The sequence below is a fragment of the Rutidosis leptorrhynchoides genome, chromosome 6 (genome assembly GCF_046630445.1).
Source record: "Rutidosis leptorrhynchoides isolate AG116_Rl617_1_P2 chromosome 6, CSIRO_AGI_Rlap_v1, whole genome shotgun sequence".
Lineage (NCBI taxonomy): Eukaryota > Viridiplantae > Streptophyta > Magnoliopsida > Asterales > Asteraceae > Rutidosis > Rutidosis leptorrhynchoides.
This window is the reverse complement of record NC_092338.1, coordinates 220,343,054-220,362,673: the sequence shown is the minus strand read 5'-3', so window position 1 is coordinate 220,362,673 and position 19,620 is coordinate 220,343,054. Positions and strand designations below refer to the sequence as shown.

The 19,620-nt window shown below is 33.6% G+C and overlaps 2 protein-coding genes across 2 annotated transcripts; one reads left to right on the top strand and one right to left on the bottom strand.

Moving 5' to 3' along the window:
* The first annotated feature begins 9,322 nt into the window (after positions 1–9,322).
* Positions 9,323–9,948, top strand: LOC139854400 (uncharacterized). The gene is made up of 2 exons (XM_071843705.1): positions 9,323–9,590; positions 9,674–9,948. Exons 1-2 carry the CDS (start codon positions 9,323–9,325, stop codon positions 9,946–9,948), a joined length of 543 nt encoding a protein of 180 aa, XP_071699806.1.
* A 1,944-nt stretch (positions 9,949–11,892) lies between these two features.
* LOC139851941 (serine/threonine-protein kinase EDR1-like) lies at positions 11,893–18,951 on the bottom strand. The gene is made up of 17 exons (XM_071841136.1): positions 18,815–18,951; positions 18,045–18,422; positions 17,753–17,956; positions 17,227–17,672; positions 16,964–17,047; positions 16,762–16,863; positions 16,564–16,653; positions 16,377–16,470; positions 16,033–16,294; positions 14,731–14,854; positions 14,612–14,631; positions 13,821–13,977; positions 13,359–13,647; positions 12,935–13,007; positions 12,501–12,611; positions 12,315–12,363; positions 11,893–12,178 (listed from the first exon to the last, which is right to left on the bottom strand). Exons 2-15 carry the CDS (start codon positions 18,273–18,275, stop codon positions 12,532–12,534), a joined length of 2,256 nt encoding a protein of 751 aa, XP_071697237.1. The 5' UTR covers positions 18,276–18,422; positions 18,815–18,951; the 3' UTR covers positions 11,893–12,178; positions 12,315–12,363; positions 12,501–12,531.
* Between the last annotated feature and the right edge of the window lie 669 nt (positions 18,952–19,620).

Genomic DNA, 19,620 nt, shown 5'->3' with positions numbered 1-19,620 from the left:
CAAACAATGCTGTTATTATTTGTTCCGGCATTATTTACTCCTTTGTTTCTATTTGGTCCGTAGACTTCACACTTTGCCGCAATATGGTCATTCCTCTTACACTTGGTACATAATTCTCTACAAAACCATTCCGGATGAAACGTATCACACCTGGGGCATATAGTTCTTTACCTTTTGTTGTCGTTGTTGTTGTTGTTGTTGTTGTTGTTGTTGTTGTTGTTGTTGTTAGGGTTATTGTTGTTGAGTCGTTTGTTGTTGTTATTGTTGTGATTGGGATTGTTGTTGTTGTTATTATTATTGGGATGGTTGTTGCGGTTATTGTTGCGGTTGTTGTTGCGATTATTGTTGTTGTTGGGGTGGTTGTGATTGTTGTTGTAGTTGTTGTTTTGATTGTTGTTGTTGTACTGGTGACCCTGATCACTGCTTTCCTCCCACTTTCTTTTTCCCTGTTTCATTATGGCCTCCTCGGCCGCTTCTTTCTTTATCCTTCCTGTAATTTGTCCTATCAATTTGTGGGCTATACGGCTCGCTTTCTGCATTGTTGCAGGATCGTTAGCACCTACATGCTCTTGGATTTGTTCCGGCAACCCTTTTATGAATGCTTCAATTTTTGCTTCTTCGTCCTCACATGCTCCAGGACACATTAAAGCCAGTTCATTTAAATATCGCTTTTAGGTAGTGACGTCTAACCCTTGGGTTGTCAGTGCTTTAAGCTCTGTCTTGAGCTTGTTGATTTCGGTTCTGGGACGGTACTCTTCCGTCATCATGTGCTTGAAAGCGGACCATGGCAGTGCATAGGCGGTATTCTGTCCTACGTAATCCATGTAGGTATTCCACCATGTCAAAGCAGTACCCCTGAAAGTATGTGTGGCATATTTAACTTTATCCTCTTCTGCGCAGTTGCTGGTTGCGAACACGGCTTCAACCTTCTCTGTCCACCGCTTTAGTCCAACGGTTCCTTCAGTTCCTTCAAACTCATTGGGTTTGCAGGCCATAAAAGCTTTGTAGGAACATCCTACCCGGTTGCCATTATTTCCTCCACTGCTGGAACCCGATTGGTTATTGTTGTTCATTGCATTCACCACTGCAGCCATATTTGCAGCGAAAGCTTGAAGTTCTTCTGTGTTCAATTGTTGTTGTCTAGTAGCTGGAGGAGCCATTTCCTTCAAAAATAGCCGACTGAGTTAATCATATAGAATTTTAGAAGTAGCCAAAAAGTATTTTGTAGCTTAATATGAACTTATTATTATAAAAGCTTTTTCTTCATATTAGCGTTTTATAACTATAATAATGTTCATACTTAGCAGCTAACACACAAATTAACTACTAAAATTCTAATATGAAAAACTATGGTAAATTATTACGTTACTACGTAATAATAAGTTGTAATAATAATAATAAACCTTCCATGCTTATTCTTATTATTATACAATCATAAGGAAAATTACATTGCGGATTTTCTTACAAACTTAAACACACAATATAATACATATTTTACAATGCATGGAATACAGGATAGCTGCCGATGGTTCAAGAACGGCGAGATTTCTTAGATGTTGACGTTGTTTCTTTCTCGGCCAAACGTTTAGATTTTCGTTTGGATAGTTCTTTTTCCAATTCCTCCCAGTTGGTTCTTTCGGCTAATTGTTTGGGGGCAAAATCAACAGTCGTTATACGAGCGGTCATTTTATAAACTGGTCTCTTAGGTGGTTCAGGTGGATGATCACAAACATTTTGGGTCATAATAGGTTCATCGGGTTTAGGATCGGGTATAACAGCCAAAGATTTTCCCAAATCACGTTGTGGTTCGGTAATTTCCACAACTTCTTCAGGATCCTCTTCTTCGGGTTCCTCTTCGGGATCTTCTTCTGGATCCTCTTTTGGAACCTCTACTGGCAATTGTGAATCCTCCCAATTTTCCCAACAATTTTTCACTTTAATGGTAGCACCAAAAGTTAACTTTTCCGTTGGTTCATAAGTCGTACGCTTTGACTCAGCCTACGAATCACTTGATAAGTAAATGAAATATGAATCACTAGAGATGCTTATATGATCGGATGAAGTCATCTATCACATAATAGCAGGCATGTTAAGAGAATGATATATCTTATAATATTTATATGTTAATAATCTTATGTTTCCAACAATTATATTAAGCAATCATTTTTAAAATAATTACGGTCAAAGTCCAGACTCACTAATGCATCAAAAATCAGTTAGACACACTAATGAAAAATTTTCTGATTCTCTAAGACCAACGCTCGGATACCAACTGAAATGCCCCGTTCATATAAATTATAAACATTTCATATTAATTAGTTTCTTTGCGAGGTTTTAACCTCTATATGAGACATTTTTCAAATCTTGCATTCATTTTTAAAAATAACCATAACCTTTATTATTGAATAAAGGTCTTAATGACATAATTTAGATTGTCTATCAAAGACAATCTCCTCAAATAAATAAGTTTTTACACAACACCATTACAATATGATCAAATATATTACAACAAATACTCCGAATGCAAGTTTAAACAATATAAACAATTATGCCGACTCCAAATCTTGACCTTGGGTTGGCATATGACAGCTGAAGAGTTTTTATTATTCACCTGAGAATAAACATGCTTAAAACGTCAACAAAAAAATGTTGGTGAGTCATAGGTTTAATTTCTATATAATAATCATAACATTTAATAAGCCACAAGATTTCATTTAATCAAATGCGCAGGATCATTACAACTGCAAAAATCATTCATACGATGAGTCTCCTGGTAACCGACCTTAACATAGAGCGCTTAAGATATATGGCATCATACATTCCACTATTCAAATGTAAGACAAGAACCCTTCGAAGTACTAAAGCATTTCCATTATTCGAAAATGGGGGTGGTTGGTGCCCGTAGATCTACCTTTAGGATTCGCGTCAATTAGTGTTTTTCACTAATTCTTAGGTTACCAAGCATAATAATAATAAGTACAGATATCCGGTATAACAAAACAGTCGTAGAATGTAGTTTCATGAACTTGTGCTTATTTTGTAAAACATTTATAAATTTGCATGTATTCTCATCCTAAAATAATTTAGATAGTAAAAATGGGACTATAACTCACTTTTACAGATTACTAATTCGTCGAGAATTAGACTTGGCTATGGGTTGATTTATGAACCTATAACAATATATACATATATTAAAATATGATCGAAATGTATTCACAATATTTTCTTTATTACATGTTGATGATTTTTAGTTGTCCAGTTAGCAGTCCAATGTTAGTAGTCCATAATTTGTCGTACATGAATAACTTAATATATATCTTGAATCAATCCACGACCCAGTGTATACATATCTCAGTATTGATCACAACTCAAACTATATATATATTTTGGAATCAACCTCAACCCTGTATAGCTAACTCCAACATTTGCATATAGAGTGTCTATGGTTGTTCCGCAATATATATATAGATGGGTCAACATGATAGGTCGAAACATTGTATACGTGTCTATGGTATCTCAAAATTACATAATATACAATATAAGTTGATTAAGTTATGGTTGGAATAGATTTCTTACAAATTTTCACGTAGCTAAAATGAGTAGTTTTTACCAATTTTGTTTTACCCGTCATTTCTTCGTTTCAAATCCGTTTTGAGTTATTTAAGCGGCTAAGGTTTCATATTGAACTTACCTTTATGAAACTAAACAGAAAAAGTATAGGTTTATAGTCGGAAATATAAGTTACAAGTCGTTTTTGAAAGAGGTAGTCATTTCCGTCGAAAGAACGACATCTTGATGACTATTTTGAAAAACATACTTTCACTTTGAGTTTAACCATGATTTTTGGATATAGTTTCATATTCATAAGTAAAATCATTTTTCCATAAGTATATCTTTTAAATCAAAGTTTTTCATAGTTTTTAATTATCCAAACCAAAACAGCCCCCGGTTGTACTACGACGGCGTATATCCGGTTTTACGGTGTTCTTCGTGTTTACAGGTTTTAAATCATTAAGTTAGCATATCATATAGATATAGAACATGTGTTTAATTGATTTTAAAAGTTAAGTTAGAAGTATTAACTTTGTTTGCGAACAAGTTTAGAATTAACTAAACTATGTTCTAGTGATTACAAGTTTAGCTCTTCGAATAAGATAGTTTTATATGGATGAATCGAATGATGTTATGAACATCATTACTACCTCAAGTTTTCTGGATAAACCTACTGGAAATGAGAAAAATAGATCTAGCTTCAAAGGATTCTTGGATGGCTTGAAAGTTCTTGAAGTAGAATCATGACACGAAAACAAGTTCAAGTAAGATTTCCACTTGAAATAAGATTGTTATAGTTATAGAAATTGAATCAAAGTTTGAATATGAATATTACCTTGAATAAGAAAGATAACCTACTGTAAATAACAAAGGTTTCTTGATCTTAGATGATGAGTTGGAATGGATTAGAAAGCTTGGAAGTAGTCATGAAGACTTGATATGATTCTTGAAGTGTTCTTGAAAGATGATTGTTTTTATGATGATTAAAACTTGTAATTGAAGCTAAAAGATGGTGAAAATGCTTGGAGATGATCAAGTATGATGTTAGGAGTATTTTGAGAGAGAAATTGGAGTGTAAGTATGAGAAAATGGAGTGAAGAAATGGTGTGCATTCATGAATACGTTTTTTACATTTTATAAAGAAAAAAAGATACTTAAGTTTGTTTTCTTGCTAAATAATTCATGCAAGTTGACAAATGATGGTTCCCACATGATCCTTAATCATTTAAGGCTGCTAAGGAGCAGATTTTTATTAGTTTAGATGAATAGTAAATACATCTAGAAGCTGCGTATTATATGAGTACAATACCATACATGTACGAGTAGAATTTTTGATGAAAATGAATGAGAATGTAATTGTAAGCATTTTTGTTAACTAGAAGTACTTTGATATGTGTCTTGAAGTCTTTAAAAATTATATAAATACATCATAATACATTACATGTATATATATTTAACTGAGTCGTTAAGTCATCGTTAGTCGTTACATGTAAGTGTTGTTTCGAAACCTTTAGGTTAACGATCTTGTTAAATATAATTGACCCATTGTTATTACACTTAAATGAGATGTTAAATTGTTATGTTAACATGTTAACATGGTGTATTATCATATCTAATATCATATATATATATATGTGAAACACTATTACAACAATAATCGTTACATATATGTATATTGTTTCGAAGTCTTTAAGTTAGTAGTCTCATCTTATATATATAACTCATTGTTATTATACTTAATGAGATATTTAAATATCATTTAATCAAATCATAAATATATATATATATATATATATATATATATATATATATATATATATATATATATATATATATATATATATATATATCCAAATATATATTCCTTTAATTAATTATTACGAATTACGATATATGATGTTCGTGAATCGTCAGACAGACTGGGTGTCCAAACGTTTGTATAAAATTCATTCCAAATAACCAAGTCTTAATGAGTTTGATTGATTAACATGTTGGAAACATTTAATTATGTTAATATTAATCTTATATATATTAGCGGAAAAATCCGGGTCGTTACAGTTATGCACCACCTTATGATAAAACACCATCATGAGTCATGACTATATGTATAATATTTAAAACATTATGTACAATTTTATGATAAAAACACTCCTTTGATCATATGTACAATCTTTAAAGTAAATTGTACAATGTTTTACAAAATACCTCATGAACACATATATAAACTTTGAAGCATATTGTACAACATTCATTATATAATTACATTTTAATTTTTAAAGAAATTTCAAGAGACATTTGTTATTACTAATAATTTTTATTAAATATATAAATATTTAATTCTTAAGCAAACTTTATTATTATTATAATTATGATTTTTATTAAAAATATAAATATTTAATTCTTAAGTAAATATAGGTTCGTTTTACGACATTAATTATGTTAAATATGTATGCTTAGGTAGTTTTTCTGTCCAAGTTAAGTAAATCAATATGTTTGTAGTTTATATTTAACTATTCGGATACATATGTTCCACACAAAATATGTGTGGTACGTTTTCGTTATAATTATTTGCTATATGCATTTTATAAACTTCATTGTTTTAGTTATTTTTCTCAATGGTTTAATAAGTATTCTCCACAATCGTATGTTCAAACATGATAATTTCATTTTATAAATTAAAAATTAAGATAATGAAGATGATGAAGATGAATTTGTTGTGAAGTTCAAGTTTAGGGACCGAATAAAACAATAATGCAAATTACAAGGACTACTTCAGTAATTATTTTTACATATTAACCTGGTACCGGATCTTTAGGTTACTTAATGCATACAATAGTACAATTTAGTAAGTTAAATGTATACAATAGGAGATTTGAAAGTTGGATGCATACAATAGGAATATGGTGAAAGTTCGATGCATTTCCAATTAATTTTCCCTAAAATATCCGTTGCTTCTTTTATATGGATAATAGGGATAATAATAGTTACTTTTGTGTTGATCTTCGTTCTTCTTGTTACGGATCTGAGGTGCCTGAGTGGTTCTTTTTTGTTTCCTAACTTTTTTTACAAAATGGCGAATTTTTCTATGTTATCCTCACCCCTTGTTGTTAGCTTGGTTCTGTCTCGTTGCTTTGACCGGATCTCGAGTGGTTTGTGGGCTGGTTTTGGTTGAGGTGGTTATGGGACGGTGTTGTTGCTGCCTGTTTTGATTATCGTTCTCTGATTTGGGTTCGTTCGTCCATCTTCTTCGTCACCGGGTTCGGGTCGGACCGTTCTGGTGTTGTTGCTGCCTTAGCGGTCTCGTTTGACTGTGAGAGAAGTTTGAGACTCTAAGCGCCAATAAACTTGGTTTCTGGAGTGTTTCTTCCGGTTGTTGACTGATTGTCCGAGGATTAGGTCGCTTTAAGCTAGGGAGTCTAACTGGTCCGTTTGGATTTCTTGGATCTGCTGGTATACGGGAGTCTTTCTGGTTGTCTGGTTGCGGTCTCGAGGTTGATGTTCTTGGGTTTCCCGGCGTGCGGATTTGGGTTTGGTTTATGATGGTTTTGGGAGGTTGCCGTTGACTGTGAGGGAAGTTCGCGCTTGCAGGCTTCAGTTCAGGTGACGTTTTTTGAGTTTTGGAGGTCTTGGTGGCGGTTACTACAACAATTCAACATCAAGCAGCTTTTCATTTGGTTTCTTAGTGGTTGGGAGACTGTTTGCCTCGTGCTAGTTTCATAGTTTCAATGTTTTGCTTGGTTATTCAATTGCATTCCTGTTGGACGCTCATGTAATTCTCAAACATGTAACGCCCCAGATCTTCGGATCTCTTTCTTTATTTATATAATATAATCTATTTTTTTGCCAAAAAAAGTTACTTTTGTGATATTAAAAAGACGAAATTGCCCCTTGATGTTTGTGTGTTGTCCTCGCCAGGGTGTCTAGATGTGGTTCTCATGATACTTTCAGCTAATTAATAGAATCTTTAGGTGGGTCTAGTTTATATCTATATTTTAGTCAAAGTTAAACTCATTCACTTTAAGAATTAGAGTACAAATACTTCGTACTACTTCATCCGTTCCATATTACGGAGTATCTTTCATTCTTTTATTCATTTCACATTAATAGTTTCATTTTATAAATAGATAAGAATAATTGATTAGAGTACATTTATACTCTTGTTATAGTTAAGTCAAACAAAAATACAGGTAAAAAAATGGGTAAAGTTGAAAATTAAAAAAAAAATACACGTGACAATCACTTTTTCTTAAAGGGAGATGATATTTCCAACACCACTTTTACTACTTTCACCTAAATGTTCTAAATTACCCTCAATGATAGCTTACATAAATTTCTTGCTATAATGAAATAAGGGATAGTTTTGGAAACAAAATATCAAAAGATGGTGGAATAATAAATTGGGTTAAAGTCATAAATAGATCATATACTTTCATTTTTGTCCCAATGTAGGCTATATAGTCCAAAAAATACCAATGTAGGCTATATACATTCATAAAATGTACTAATATGAACGAACAAAACTTATTAACAGGATAAACAACTAAACAATGATGTGACATCCTACGTGGAGAATGACGTTAGTGATACATCAGAACAAAACTGCAAGTATATAGTCTACATCGGAACAAAACTGGAAGTATATAGCCTATATCGGAACAAAACTAAAAGTATATGACCTATTTGTAGCCATATAAAATGAAAAAAAAATGTTAAATAATTATCTTAACCGGTTCAGCAGGTAACTTGTAAAATTTGTGTACATCGATACAACTTTTAAGAGTGTATAACCTACATTGATATTTTTCGGGGTATATAGCCTACATTGGGACAAAAATGAAAGTGTATGACCTATTTATGGCTTTAACCCTAATAAATTTCAATGGTGTAAGTATCATTTCCCTTTCTTAAAATGTGTATTTTCTTATCTGTGGACTATTAAATTAAGACGGAGAGAAAATATGTTTAATTATTCATGAACAGAAAGTCAAAAAAAAAAAAATATACGAAGCATATGGTTTAACTATTAATGTTACTGTATACTTACAATATATGCTATATGAGACCGCTTGTAGCGGTGGCCAAGAAACGACGTCGCCGCCAATGTGGCAAGGGGCAATGCCTCCCCTACAAGATATCGTGGCGTTGGATGACCAAAAACATGGTCTAAACGTTGAATGGCAACGGACAATGCAACAACATTGTTGGAGAGAGGAGTCCACATGTCGCTGTTTGGTTGGATACTTCATGTATCCGTTGCACAATAAAAAAAATAAAAAATTTAATCCTATATCAGTTATGCTTTCTTTCAATAAATCTTTCTTTCAATCTTATTTTTCTTTTCAACTTAACATACACTATACAATTTCATAATGGATAAAACATTCAAGATGCTCGAGTTTATTATTGATGACGATTCGGATGATGAACAAATTGTTAATTTTTTAGTAGTTTGGCGGAAGAATAAGTGGAGGGAGAAGCTAGTAGTTCGCGAGTCCCTCGAACCCGAGTTTATATTCCAAGGGATCGTGAAAGTGCGGCTGAGAGGTTATTCAATGATTATTTTGCGGATTCACAAGTGTATCCGGAAAAAAAAAACTTCAAGCGACGTTTTCGAATGAGTCGTCAATTATTTCACCGAATTATCGAAGGTATATCTAACTTTAATAGTAGCAATATTCCCGATTATTTTATGTATTTAAGGAAACGTCCCGATGCAGCTGGTCGTCAAATTTTGACAATACTAAAAAACTGTACCGCGGCCATACGTCAAATGGCGTATGAAACTCCACCTGATTTGTTTGACGAATACATAAAAATTGGTGAGAAAATGGCTGCTTTATGTTTAGATAATTTTTGTAAATGCGTATTTCATTTGTTTGCTAGAGAGTATTTGATAAAGCCAATAACCGAAGATATTGCTCGGCTTTATAATTTTCACGACCAAAAACATGATTTACCTGGTATGCTTGGTAGTATTGATTGTATGCATTGGGAGTGGAAGAATTGTCCCGTTGCATGGCAAGGACAATATACTAGAGGTGATAAAAAGGGCCGTCCATTATACTTGAAGTAGTCGCCTCTCAAGATTTGAGGATATGGCATGGATTCTTTGGTATGACAGATGCAAACAACGACATTAACGTTTTAAATTATTCACAGTTGTTCAACAGTATAAAGGACATCACTGCTCCACCTTCACCATTTGATGTAAACGGACATCACTACGATAGAGGGTATTACCTAGGTGATGGTATATATCTTGATTGGGCTATGTTGGTCAAAGCACCCCATGCTCCAACTGACGAACTGCGAAAAAATTTAAACGATTTCAAGAAAGTGCCAGAAAAGATATTGAGCGTGCATTTGGAGTATTACAGGGTAGATTTGCAATGTTAAAAACTCCGGCGAGATCTTTGGACTTCAACAAAATTAGAAAACATATGTATGCTTGTCTCGTATTACATAACATGATTCAAGAAAATAACGGTTTTGTTATTGGACGAAGAGAAGAAAGAATGATAGAAAGGAACCCACCACGACGGTTAGAAAGGGATTTGAGGGATCAAGATGCAAGGGTTAAGGAAATAAGAGATATGCAAGTTCACAGAAAGTTAGAGTCAGATTTAACCGAGCACGTTTGGAACTTATCACCTTACTTTCGTACCGCTAATGAGTATTTTGTTATATATTTTCTAGTTTCGTTTAGGAATTTTATACTATGTAAGTTTTTTATTTAGTAATTTAAATTAATGTACTTCATGTTTACTTATTTCCATAAAATATAACCGTTTATTGCATTAATTCCTAAAACGATTACATTAATTCCTAAAAATATAAAAACAACTTAGTTCCTAATATGATTCCTAACGGCTTTCTTCATCAAACATAGTCATTAATCTTCATAATCGCGAATATCGTATTACTGCCACGGCTGAGATTCAGTTACAGCTTCATCTTCACTTTCCCCAATGGCGTAGCTTTCATCCCTAAATTCAGTATAAAGGGTAATTGATTGCTTACGTACCAAAGCTCACCCAATCAAAGCAAACCAATCGTGGTCTTCTTCAAGTAGCGTGGCGGGACCGTTAGGGTTTTTGAAATACCAAACTTGTCTGAGAGGATATGGTATGTCTCCTTGGAGATATTCACGCAGCTTCAAAAAGTTACCACACTTATGCACATCCATGTAATAATCTCGTGTTTCGTAAGGTGTATAATTCATCAATTCTCGATCAAATTTACCTCCGTAAAGAACTTTTACGCAAACATTCAACGGACTCATTTTTAATAATTGAGATAGTTTTAGAAGAAATGAAGTGTGTGTTTTGATTTGAGATGAGAGAGTGTTTATATAGTGGAAAAAACAAAAACTAGCTGTTAGAAAAAAAAAAAAAAAAAAAAGGTTCAAATATAGCTATTGTAACTAAAAAATATTTTTAAAATATAAATATAATAAAAATAAAAATAATAATATAGAACAATTAAATAAAACATAAAAATTAAAAATAAAATGCCACATCAGCATTCCATTAACCCACCCACACCACCAACCCACACCACCACTACTCCACACAAATAACCCACACGTCCTAGTCATCAAAAAATACAAAAAGCAACACACGCCTCTAACTCAGCCTCTAACTCATGACCCCAATCACTACAAATAGTCTGAATGCTAATAAAATCAAGGGGTATGGGCCAATGGGGGGTTGACACTAAATAGGGTAATTAGAATCTTTATATAATGTTAGTGGATACAATATATGCTACTCCGTATATGAATGCTATACTACTTATTTTTGTTTTAATTCACAATGTAATGTATTTTGAATAAATATTTAGCTGTGAAATAATCTATGTATTTTTCGACTGGCTTAGATAATATCTTGCTTAATCTATATGTTAAGTTTTACTCTCGTAAGTTAAAAAAATACTAGAGGTCGTAAAACAAATAGATTGAGAAAGGTAGTAAAATACTAATTGTATCAATATAATATAATTTATAAGGAAAATTGATCAAACTGCTCTCATTTATTGAGGTGTTTAACAATATGCCTTCAAAAATTCAAAATTTCAAATGAAGAGTTTGAAGGGAAATGGAACCAATCGATAGAAATACAAAAGCAACAGCAGATTAGCAAAAGGGTAATTATGAAGATGAACAAAAGATGAACAATAGATATATATAAAAGATGATAAACTGAAATCAGTGAAGAACGAAATCAATGGAATCTTCCTGCCCTAATCAGAGAAGAACCATCTCTGCCCGAGCGCTAGCGGGCCGATTACGATACTCAAACTAAAATAATGCACACCTTACATAACTAGTAACAATTCGGTCTAAAATATACTATCATGCTTCAACTATTGGTAGTAGGCTAGTAGCAAATGTAATACAATTCTTTCTAAACAACTTGCTCTTCAAACTTTAAACAAATGTTAATATTTACATGCACTTTCTGTCAGATTAAATACTGTAAAATTTATTCATTTGGATGCCATCTTTTGGTAAGAAAGTAAATTAATTGATACGCAACGCGAAAGTTAGTATTGTTTGCTGATCAGAAATCAATGTACTTTACCTGCAAATCTTTCTTGAGTTGTTTTTTGTTTACAAGATTGCAACCTGAAACAGAATAGCATGGAATGTATCAAACAACCAAATTTTTAGAAATAAAAGAGTTTACCCCAAAAATCTACGGGAAAAATCATATTCTTCTTAAAAGTATGTAAAAACGACAAAAGGTTACAGATATGAGTACCTAATTGTTGCAAATAAAACACAAGGCCCTATATGTGTTCTTCAGAATCCTGAAATTGTAGTCAAATGTTTAAACCAGAATTGCATGTTAAAGGTGTATAAAACATGTAGAACGCAATATATAATCATTCTCACATGAATATATTATAAAGACAGAATAGATGTTTACGAAAATGATAATGATTACCTTTTTAGGAATTTACTTGCAATCCAATAAACTATATCAGCATCTCACAGCTCATTAATCGTGAGAGAACTTCTTCACAATTTGGTCGTTGATTTGGTTCTGCCCAACAATCTGAAGATAAAATAGAAAGAATTAAAAGACCAATCAGTATACTAAAAACAGGCAAGATGGAACAAATTATGGAGAAAAAATTTAGAATAAATGATCCTAGATCAAGAATAACCATCCAAACAAAGCCTAGTGGTTGGGGTCCTTATATTCTCACAAAATTATGAGGTTCAAACCTCGCCTGCCGGGTAGGCTGGACGGGGAAAACCTTATGCGTTTACCCGATCCTAAATCCAGAAATTTTTTTCTTGATGATATGGAATTTCATAAGACTGAGTCCTCTAGTAGTTAAAAAAACCATTTTTTACTTGATAATCATTTCAAACCTGCTATTAAATTTCCCAAAGGACCTTCGGGAATATCAAGTCGAGTTCCATCATGACCAACTGCACGAACCACCTGTTAGAAAAACACAACACGAGTCATCCAAATCATGTGTACAATTTGTTCGTCTTGGCCCTGTTCTATCTAGGGTCATAAGTCATGCAAAGCATACTCAACGCACTAAACCTCCTAAAAAGCTTTCTTTTAAGGAAAAAATCAATTGATTCTTTTTTACTATAACAATCCGGGTTTTGTACTCATATTTAACATGTTAATTATTTGTAAGATTTTAATAAATTAACTCAATAGTTTTTGCAACCTGTTTTGACCATACTTAATTTATATTGACCATTTTGACACGTTACCACACCCGATTGTTTTGACCCGTTAGCCCACCCGATTACATTAGTATGTATATACACTTACTTGGGCTGATGGGATGCCTTCCCAGGGCCTACGAAGAGTACATAGTTCCCAAATGATGACCCCAAGGCTAAAAATATCACATTTTTCTGTAAAAAGTTCATTGCGAATGAGTTCGGGTGCCATCCACTCTGGAGTCCCTGCAGAAGAACAATCTCTCATATCTTCAGCAGTTAAAACCCGTGAAAGCCCGAAATCACATATCTTCACTATCCAATGCTTGTTCACCAAGCAATTAGCGCTTTTTAGATCACGGTGCACTATTTTCATTCTATGCATACACATAAGACCCCTGTAAGCAATTAAGAAGAATAAGCCATTTTTAGGAATCATCACAACCTGGACAAAGTGTTTCAGGTTAACCCAACCCATTTTGACTAGTTACGTAAACCATCCATTTTGCCACCTCTGCAAGAAGTATAAACTACATATTGCTTAAAATGAGAATGTAAACTTAAATGATACCTGCATATATCACACAACATTTTTAGTCTCCTGCGCCAGCTGATTCTCTTCTTTAGCACACTCACATGAATCAAATAATATAGTGACCCCATGTCCATGTATTCAGTGATCAATGAAAAGTGAGGTGGTGTTGTGCAAGCACCAAGAAATAGTATAACTGCATGAGATGGAACAAAATGTATTATGGAAATAAGTGGTTAATAAAGGCATAAACACAAATATGAATGTCTAGGTCCACATTTGAAATTAATCCAACTACTCAGTCAAGTGGTTGTTTGGATGTGTGTTTTGAAAGTGATTATATTACCCCGAGTTAGAACTATGGACAACCAGAAATCAATTGTAATAAGATGGGCTGTAGAAGGTAGTGTTTGGATGGGTATATGCTGTTTGTAGAAATAACAAGTTAAATTCTTTTTTTTTTTTTTTTTTTTTTCGAAAGGCAATAATTTTATAAATAAAAATAACAATTTAAATTCTGGATGTGTAATAAGAAATATAGGCTTTTTAAACTGAATTTAATTGATCAAATGATCAAAATTTACTATTTTTGTGAAAAGGGGACGGGTCTTCGGTGAAATATGCAAAACACCTCAAATTAGATCAAGAGAACGGGTAGTTTTATATTGTATTAGCCATACAAAATCAATTTTGTTCTAGCTGGCATGAATGTAATTATCTATAACTGATTATATTTCACCCGTAAATAATCAAATGTAGAGTTTGTTTTCCAAATATTATTAACAAATATTGCTAAAAGAAAGTCTTATCTGAGTTAAAAAGTATAATACCATTAGGGTGGCGGAGTCGGCTGTAGAAAAAAAAAAAAAAAAAAAAAGAAGAAGAAAAATTAGGTATGAAATAAAGACAAGTCACACGAATAGAGTTTTCCATGTGAGGTTGACAATACCTGAGGATTGATATCTCATTACAAAAGTCATCGATATTCTCAGCAGTCACTTCCTGTTCAAGTAACACCTTAATTGCAACCTCTATTCCATTCCATGTGCCTCGAAAAACTTCCCCAAAAAAACCTACAACATTACATTCACCAAATTACAAGGCAGAGCGATAATAAAATCAGACTAACAGAATGCTCAACATTGTAAAACTTAAAGGTAAAACCATATGGGAAATTAATTGAAAAAAATAAGCAAGTCTGGAAATTAATTGAAAAAAAGGAGTCTTTATGGTTTAATTGGGTCAACATTGTAAAACTTAAAGGTAAAACCATATGGGAAATTGAAGATAAACAGAATGACAGTTGGGGTTGGAAGCAATTACTCAAATTGAGGGATAGAATAAAAGATCATGTGAATTATGAGAGTAATTGTGGTGTTAGCTGGATTACCAATAATGGTAAAACTTGCTCATATAAGACCAGGCAGGCATGGGCTGACCTGAATATTAATAGACAACCTGTTCAATGGCACCATGTTATATGGTTCCCTCAAGCTAACCCTAAACATGCGTTTATCCTATGGCTTACAATGCTCAACAGAATGACAACTCAAGATAAATTGAAAAAGTGGTACCCTGCTCAGATTTATAAATGTGCTCTGTGTGAAGAAGTGGAAGATTCAATTCAACATCTTTTCTTTGAATGTGTATTTGCAAGAAAAGTATGGAATAGCATAAAGGAAAAGTTGCTGTTCAGGGGATTAAAGGAAGATTTTCATTCAATTACTTCTACTCTTGCTAGTTTACCCTTTAGAAATCAAATTTGGGATGTAATTAACCGAATTGTTCTTGCTGCTACTGTTTACTATGTGTGGCAAGAAAGGAATTGGAGAATTTTCAAAGGGAAAAAGAGAAAGGAGGATGATTTGTACTTGCTCATTGATGATTACATTCGAATTAAACTTTCTACTCTTAGGGTAAAAGATTCTAGAGCTGTTCGATGTGCTGCTAAGAATTGGGGTCTTCAGCTGGAAGGAGATAGATTGAAGATTGATGATGCGGTGTAAAGGTCTGAAGGTTTGGATGTTTCACCTCTGTCGAGTGATTTGCTTTATGTTTAGTTTGTGGATTTTACACGTATTTGCTTGTTGTATTGGTGGTGAAGGGTATTTCCTGCCACGTGTTTTAATTTTTTGTTGAAATAAAATTTTGTTTTCCTTAAAAAAAAAAAAAAAAAAAAAAAAAAAAAAAAATCAGACTAACAGAAGATGTAAAGGTGAATTAAATGTAAACTGATAATAGTAATACATACCGATGCCAACGCGTGATCCAACTGTTAGTTCTGAAAATTCAATAATCCATTCTTGGTAAGGGAACCATGGTTCATTCCCAAAGGAGGATGATTCAAGCAACTTATTCCATGTTGTAATCATTTCAAAATTCGCTTCAAACTTTTTTGTTTCATTCCTCTCAGAATCACAAGCATTAGTCCTATACTTTTGAGGAGATGAAGGTAGAGATATGGCCTTCGGACAACTTGTTTGCCTTCTATGCATAATATGCGATCCAGATGCCTTTAATATTTGATACCAGAAACCATCAGAAACATAAAACGTGGACGCATTAATGCAACAATTTTGGGGAAGATACACATACGTTTTCATGATGATCTGGACTAGTGACATGTGCATCAACCAGTTCCCTTGGAGGATGATTTCTCTTCAAAGTGTCATTCATTGCACGCACAACCCTACAATTTATTAACGTCACTTCATAACCTTTCTAATAAGTTGCATTTGTTTATGCATATTTCAGCAGTTCGGGTCTAAACGCATATAAATACCTTACAATGTCATCACCAATTTCTGGAACTGTGGTAGCACTACTTCGACGTCTTCTTCTACGGCTTCCAACAGGTGATGCTCCGGCTGACCTACAATTACTCATCAGAAATCATCATTATACAAACTGAAATAGAAAAATGAATATTGACATTTTACATTAGAAGCAAACAAATATAGAAAGCAATGAGTATTAGAACCTTGATACTGTCATTTCACTTCCCGTCTCTCTGGGAGAATCCCTATGGGTATGAGCACCAAGAATGGATCTGCCATGTCCTCGAAATAAATAGTGTTCAGGACTGAAAGTCAACCACAAAATTAACAAATTCTATCTAAAAAGGTCTTTCTATATATATACATACACACACACACACACACACACACAGGGAGAGAGGAAACCTTGAGCTGGGTGTGCTTGTTTCTGTAGGTGAGTTCTTGTTGCGCCCCCATGCTGTATTTGCAATGTTAGGTTCACCATATAAACTGTACAGGTAAAATAATTAGCTATAAGTGAAATGATATATTTAACTAGCTATATATACATATATATATATACATATATATATATATATATATATATATATATATATATATATATATATATATATATATATATATCAAAAAATAAATAAATAAATAAAAACTTCACGCTTATATTTTACCAATCATCTGAGTTTTCAGTAGCACCATGCACAGGACTATTTGGTTCAATGGGTGAATCACATGAATCATTCTCTCCAGAATCACCTTGACCAATGACATACACATGAGACATGTATACTGCTTTGGTTGAAAAAGGTACCAAATGTCCCGGATACCTCACTATATCAACCAACAATTCATTCGAATTTAGTTCCACTATAACTGACACATGCCTATGTGAATCTGGGCGCTCCACTTCTCCTTCTTTTGGCAAACCAACCATAAGCCTACAGTCAAGACCAACCGTATCCGCAAGAATTTTGAATAGAATCGCACGGGGATGACAAAACCCGTGCTTTATTTGACCTAACATCTGTATACCCTGATTATGTACATTGTATACCTCCTCCCACACCCCTTTCGCATAATTTAACTCCACATTTGGGAGCTTATAGAAATCACAAACCTACAAAGTAAACAACTATCCTTTTTAAAAGAAAAACATTGACTAAAGGATATTCAATTAAAAAGACAAAGAGCACGCACCAATCCACCTATTTTTTTTATTAGTGCAACTGGATTAGAATTCAGTCCTTTTGCCAAAGTCAAAGCCAGCTGCTGTAACATTGACACCTTCTTATCTTTATGCATATCAACAACGATAACATTAAGTTTGTATCCTTCTGATTCATAAACATGAAGCTCTTCAAGTGAAGGAATCATTTCAAATTTCTCCTTGAGTCTTCTTTCCTGGATAACATATAGATCATAATTTTAAGCGGTAAACATTAATTCTCGATTTTAAATAATATATGAGATGAGAATTTGCATGACTTACAGGCAAAATAGAATAGAAACCGCTAGGGATTGGCTCTTCAAGATTTCCAGTGGACCAAAGGATTTGTGCCACTCTCTGTGCGCCTGGATCCCTGAGGTGATGCTGACTGTACATTCGTTTAAATTTTGAAGGCGCGTCCGGTGAGCCCAAAGAAACGGATTGATTTTTTCCTGTAGCACTAGTACGCGGTGACTCGTTTTGAACAGTATCTTCTGAATGTGTTTCCTCCATCTCTTTGGTAATTCAAAACATAAGATCATCTTGCCCGATTTCTTAGCCCATAAACATTAATCGAATCCTACTTGAACTCCTGTTTTTATTAATTCTTCACCGGATATAATAAATTTACACTTTCTTCAACAACTATATGACACCAACCTGCAACAATTAAGAAATTTATTACAAAACTAATTGAGTCATAATAATAAGTATACACACAATAATGATCATTCACACACTCTTCAGCAAATCAAATACTATATGTAGACACAGCTATAAAACAAAAACAAATTACTGGCATTTTCACAAACACTTTGTAAGCATTACATTTCTAAAATCGAGCACCTACCAATAGCAATTCTATATACCAGTCGTTGATGCAAATCAACAAACAGCTAACGCCCACAAAATTTGTTACATTCACGTATATATACACCACACACACACACACACACACACACACACACTCACACACACTATATAATACGGAGTATATAATATATGATGTAACACATACATCTGTAGATTCAAATAGAAAAGAAAGAACGTACCAGTAAATCTACGTGCATTGAATCGTCAACAGTATACAGATATAGATGTATATATATCTACAGAATCTGATTATTCCACTATTTCCTTTCGAGAGATGTGTAAAGTTTTATGTTAATTTTGGAATCATCCTTTTAACGACCCGTTCCACATATCAAATCAAGATACAGTAGTAAATCTAACCTCACTTGAATGGAAAATTCTAACAGTTATAATCAATGTGATTTAATAATAATAATAAATAATAATAATAATAATAATAATAATAATAATAATAATAATAATATTGGCACATGTTTATTTCACAAAGGTTACCGCTTCTGCAGAATCCACTTTTTCGTTATCTCCTCGACAATCGGCCTTATGGAAATCACAGCAGGGTGTTCACACCTCTGCTTGGCTAAGGGCAGTCCCTATTTTGGGGTTGGGTCAGACGATGAACGCAAAGACTTACCGATATGTGTTGTGCTACCGGTTAGGTGTTCCATTGTTCTCTATCTCGACGGCATGCTCTGCCTGTTCAAGAGTTTTTACTGGGGATATTTTCGGGGATCACGCGGTGTCTTGTGCTGGTATGGTGGGTATTAAGCATCGACATAATATTGTTCGGGATTCCCTTGTTGATGTTTGTTATCGATCTGGGATTTCTGCGAGAAAGGAGGTTGACATTGGGTTGTCTGGAGGGAACGACAGGGCCCTCAGACCTGCATATGTGTTACTTTATTCCTGGGATTGTGGTCGCGATGTATGTGTTGACTTGACAGGGTCTTCTCCTTTGACACAGTCTGGGCTTTCTGACTTTGTCCCT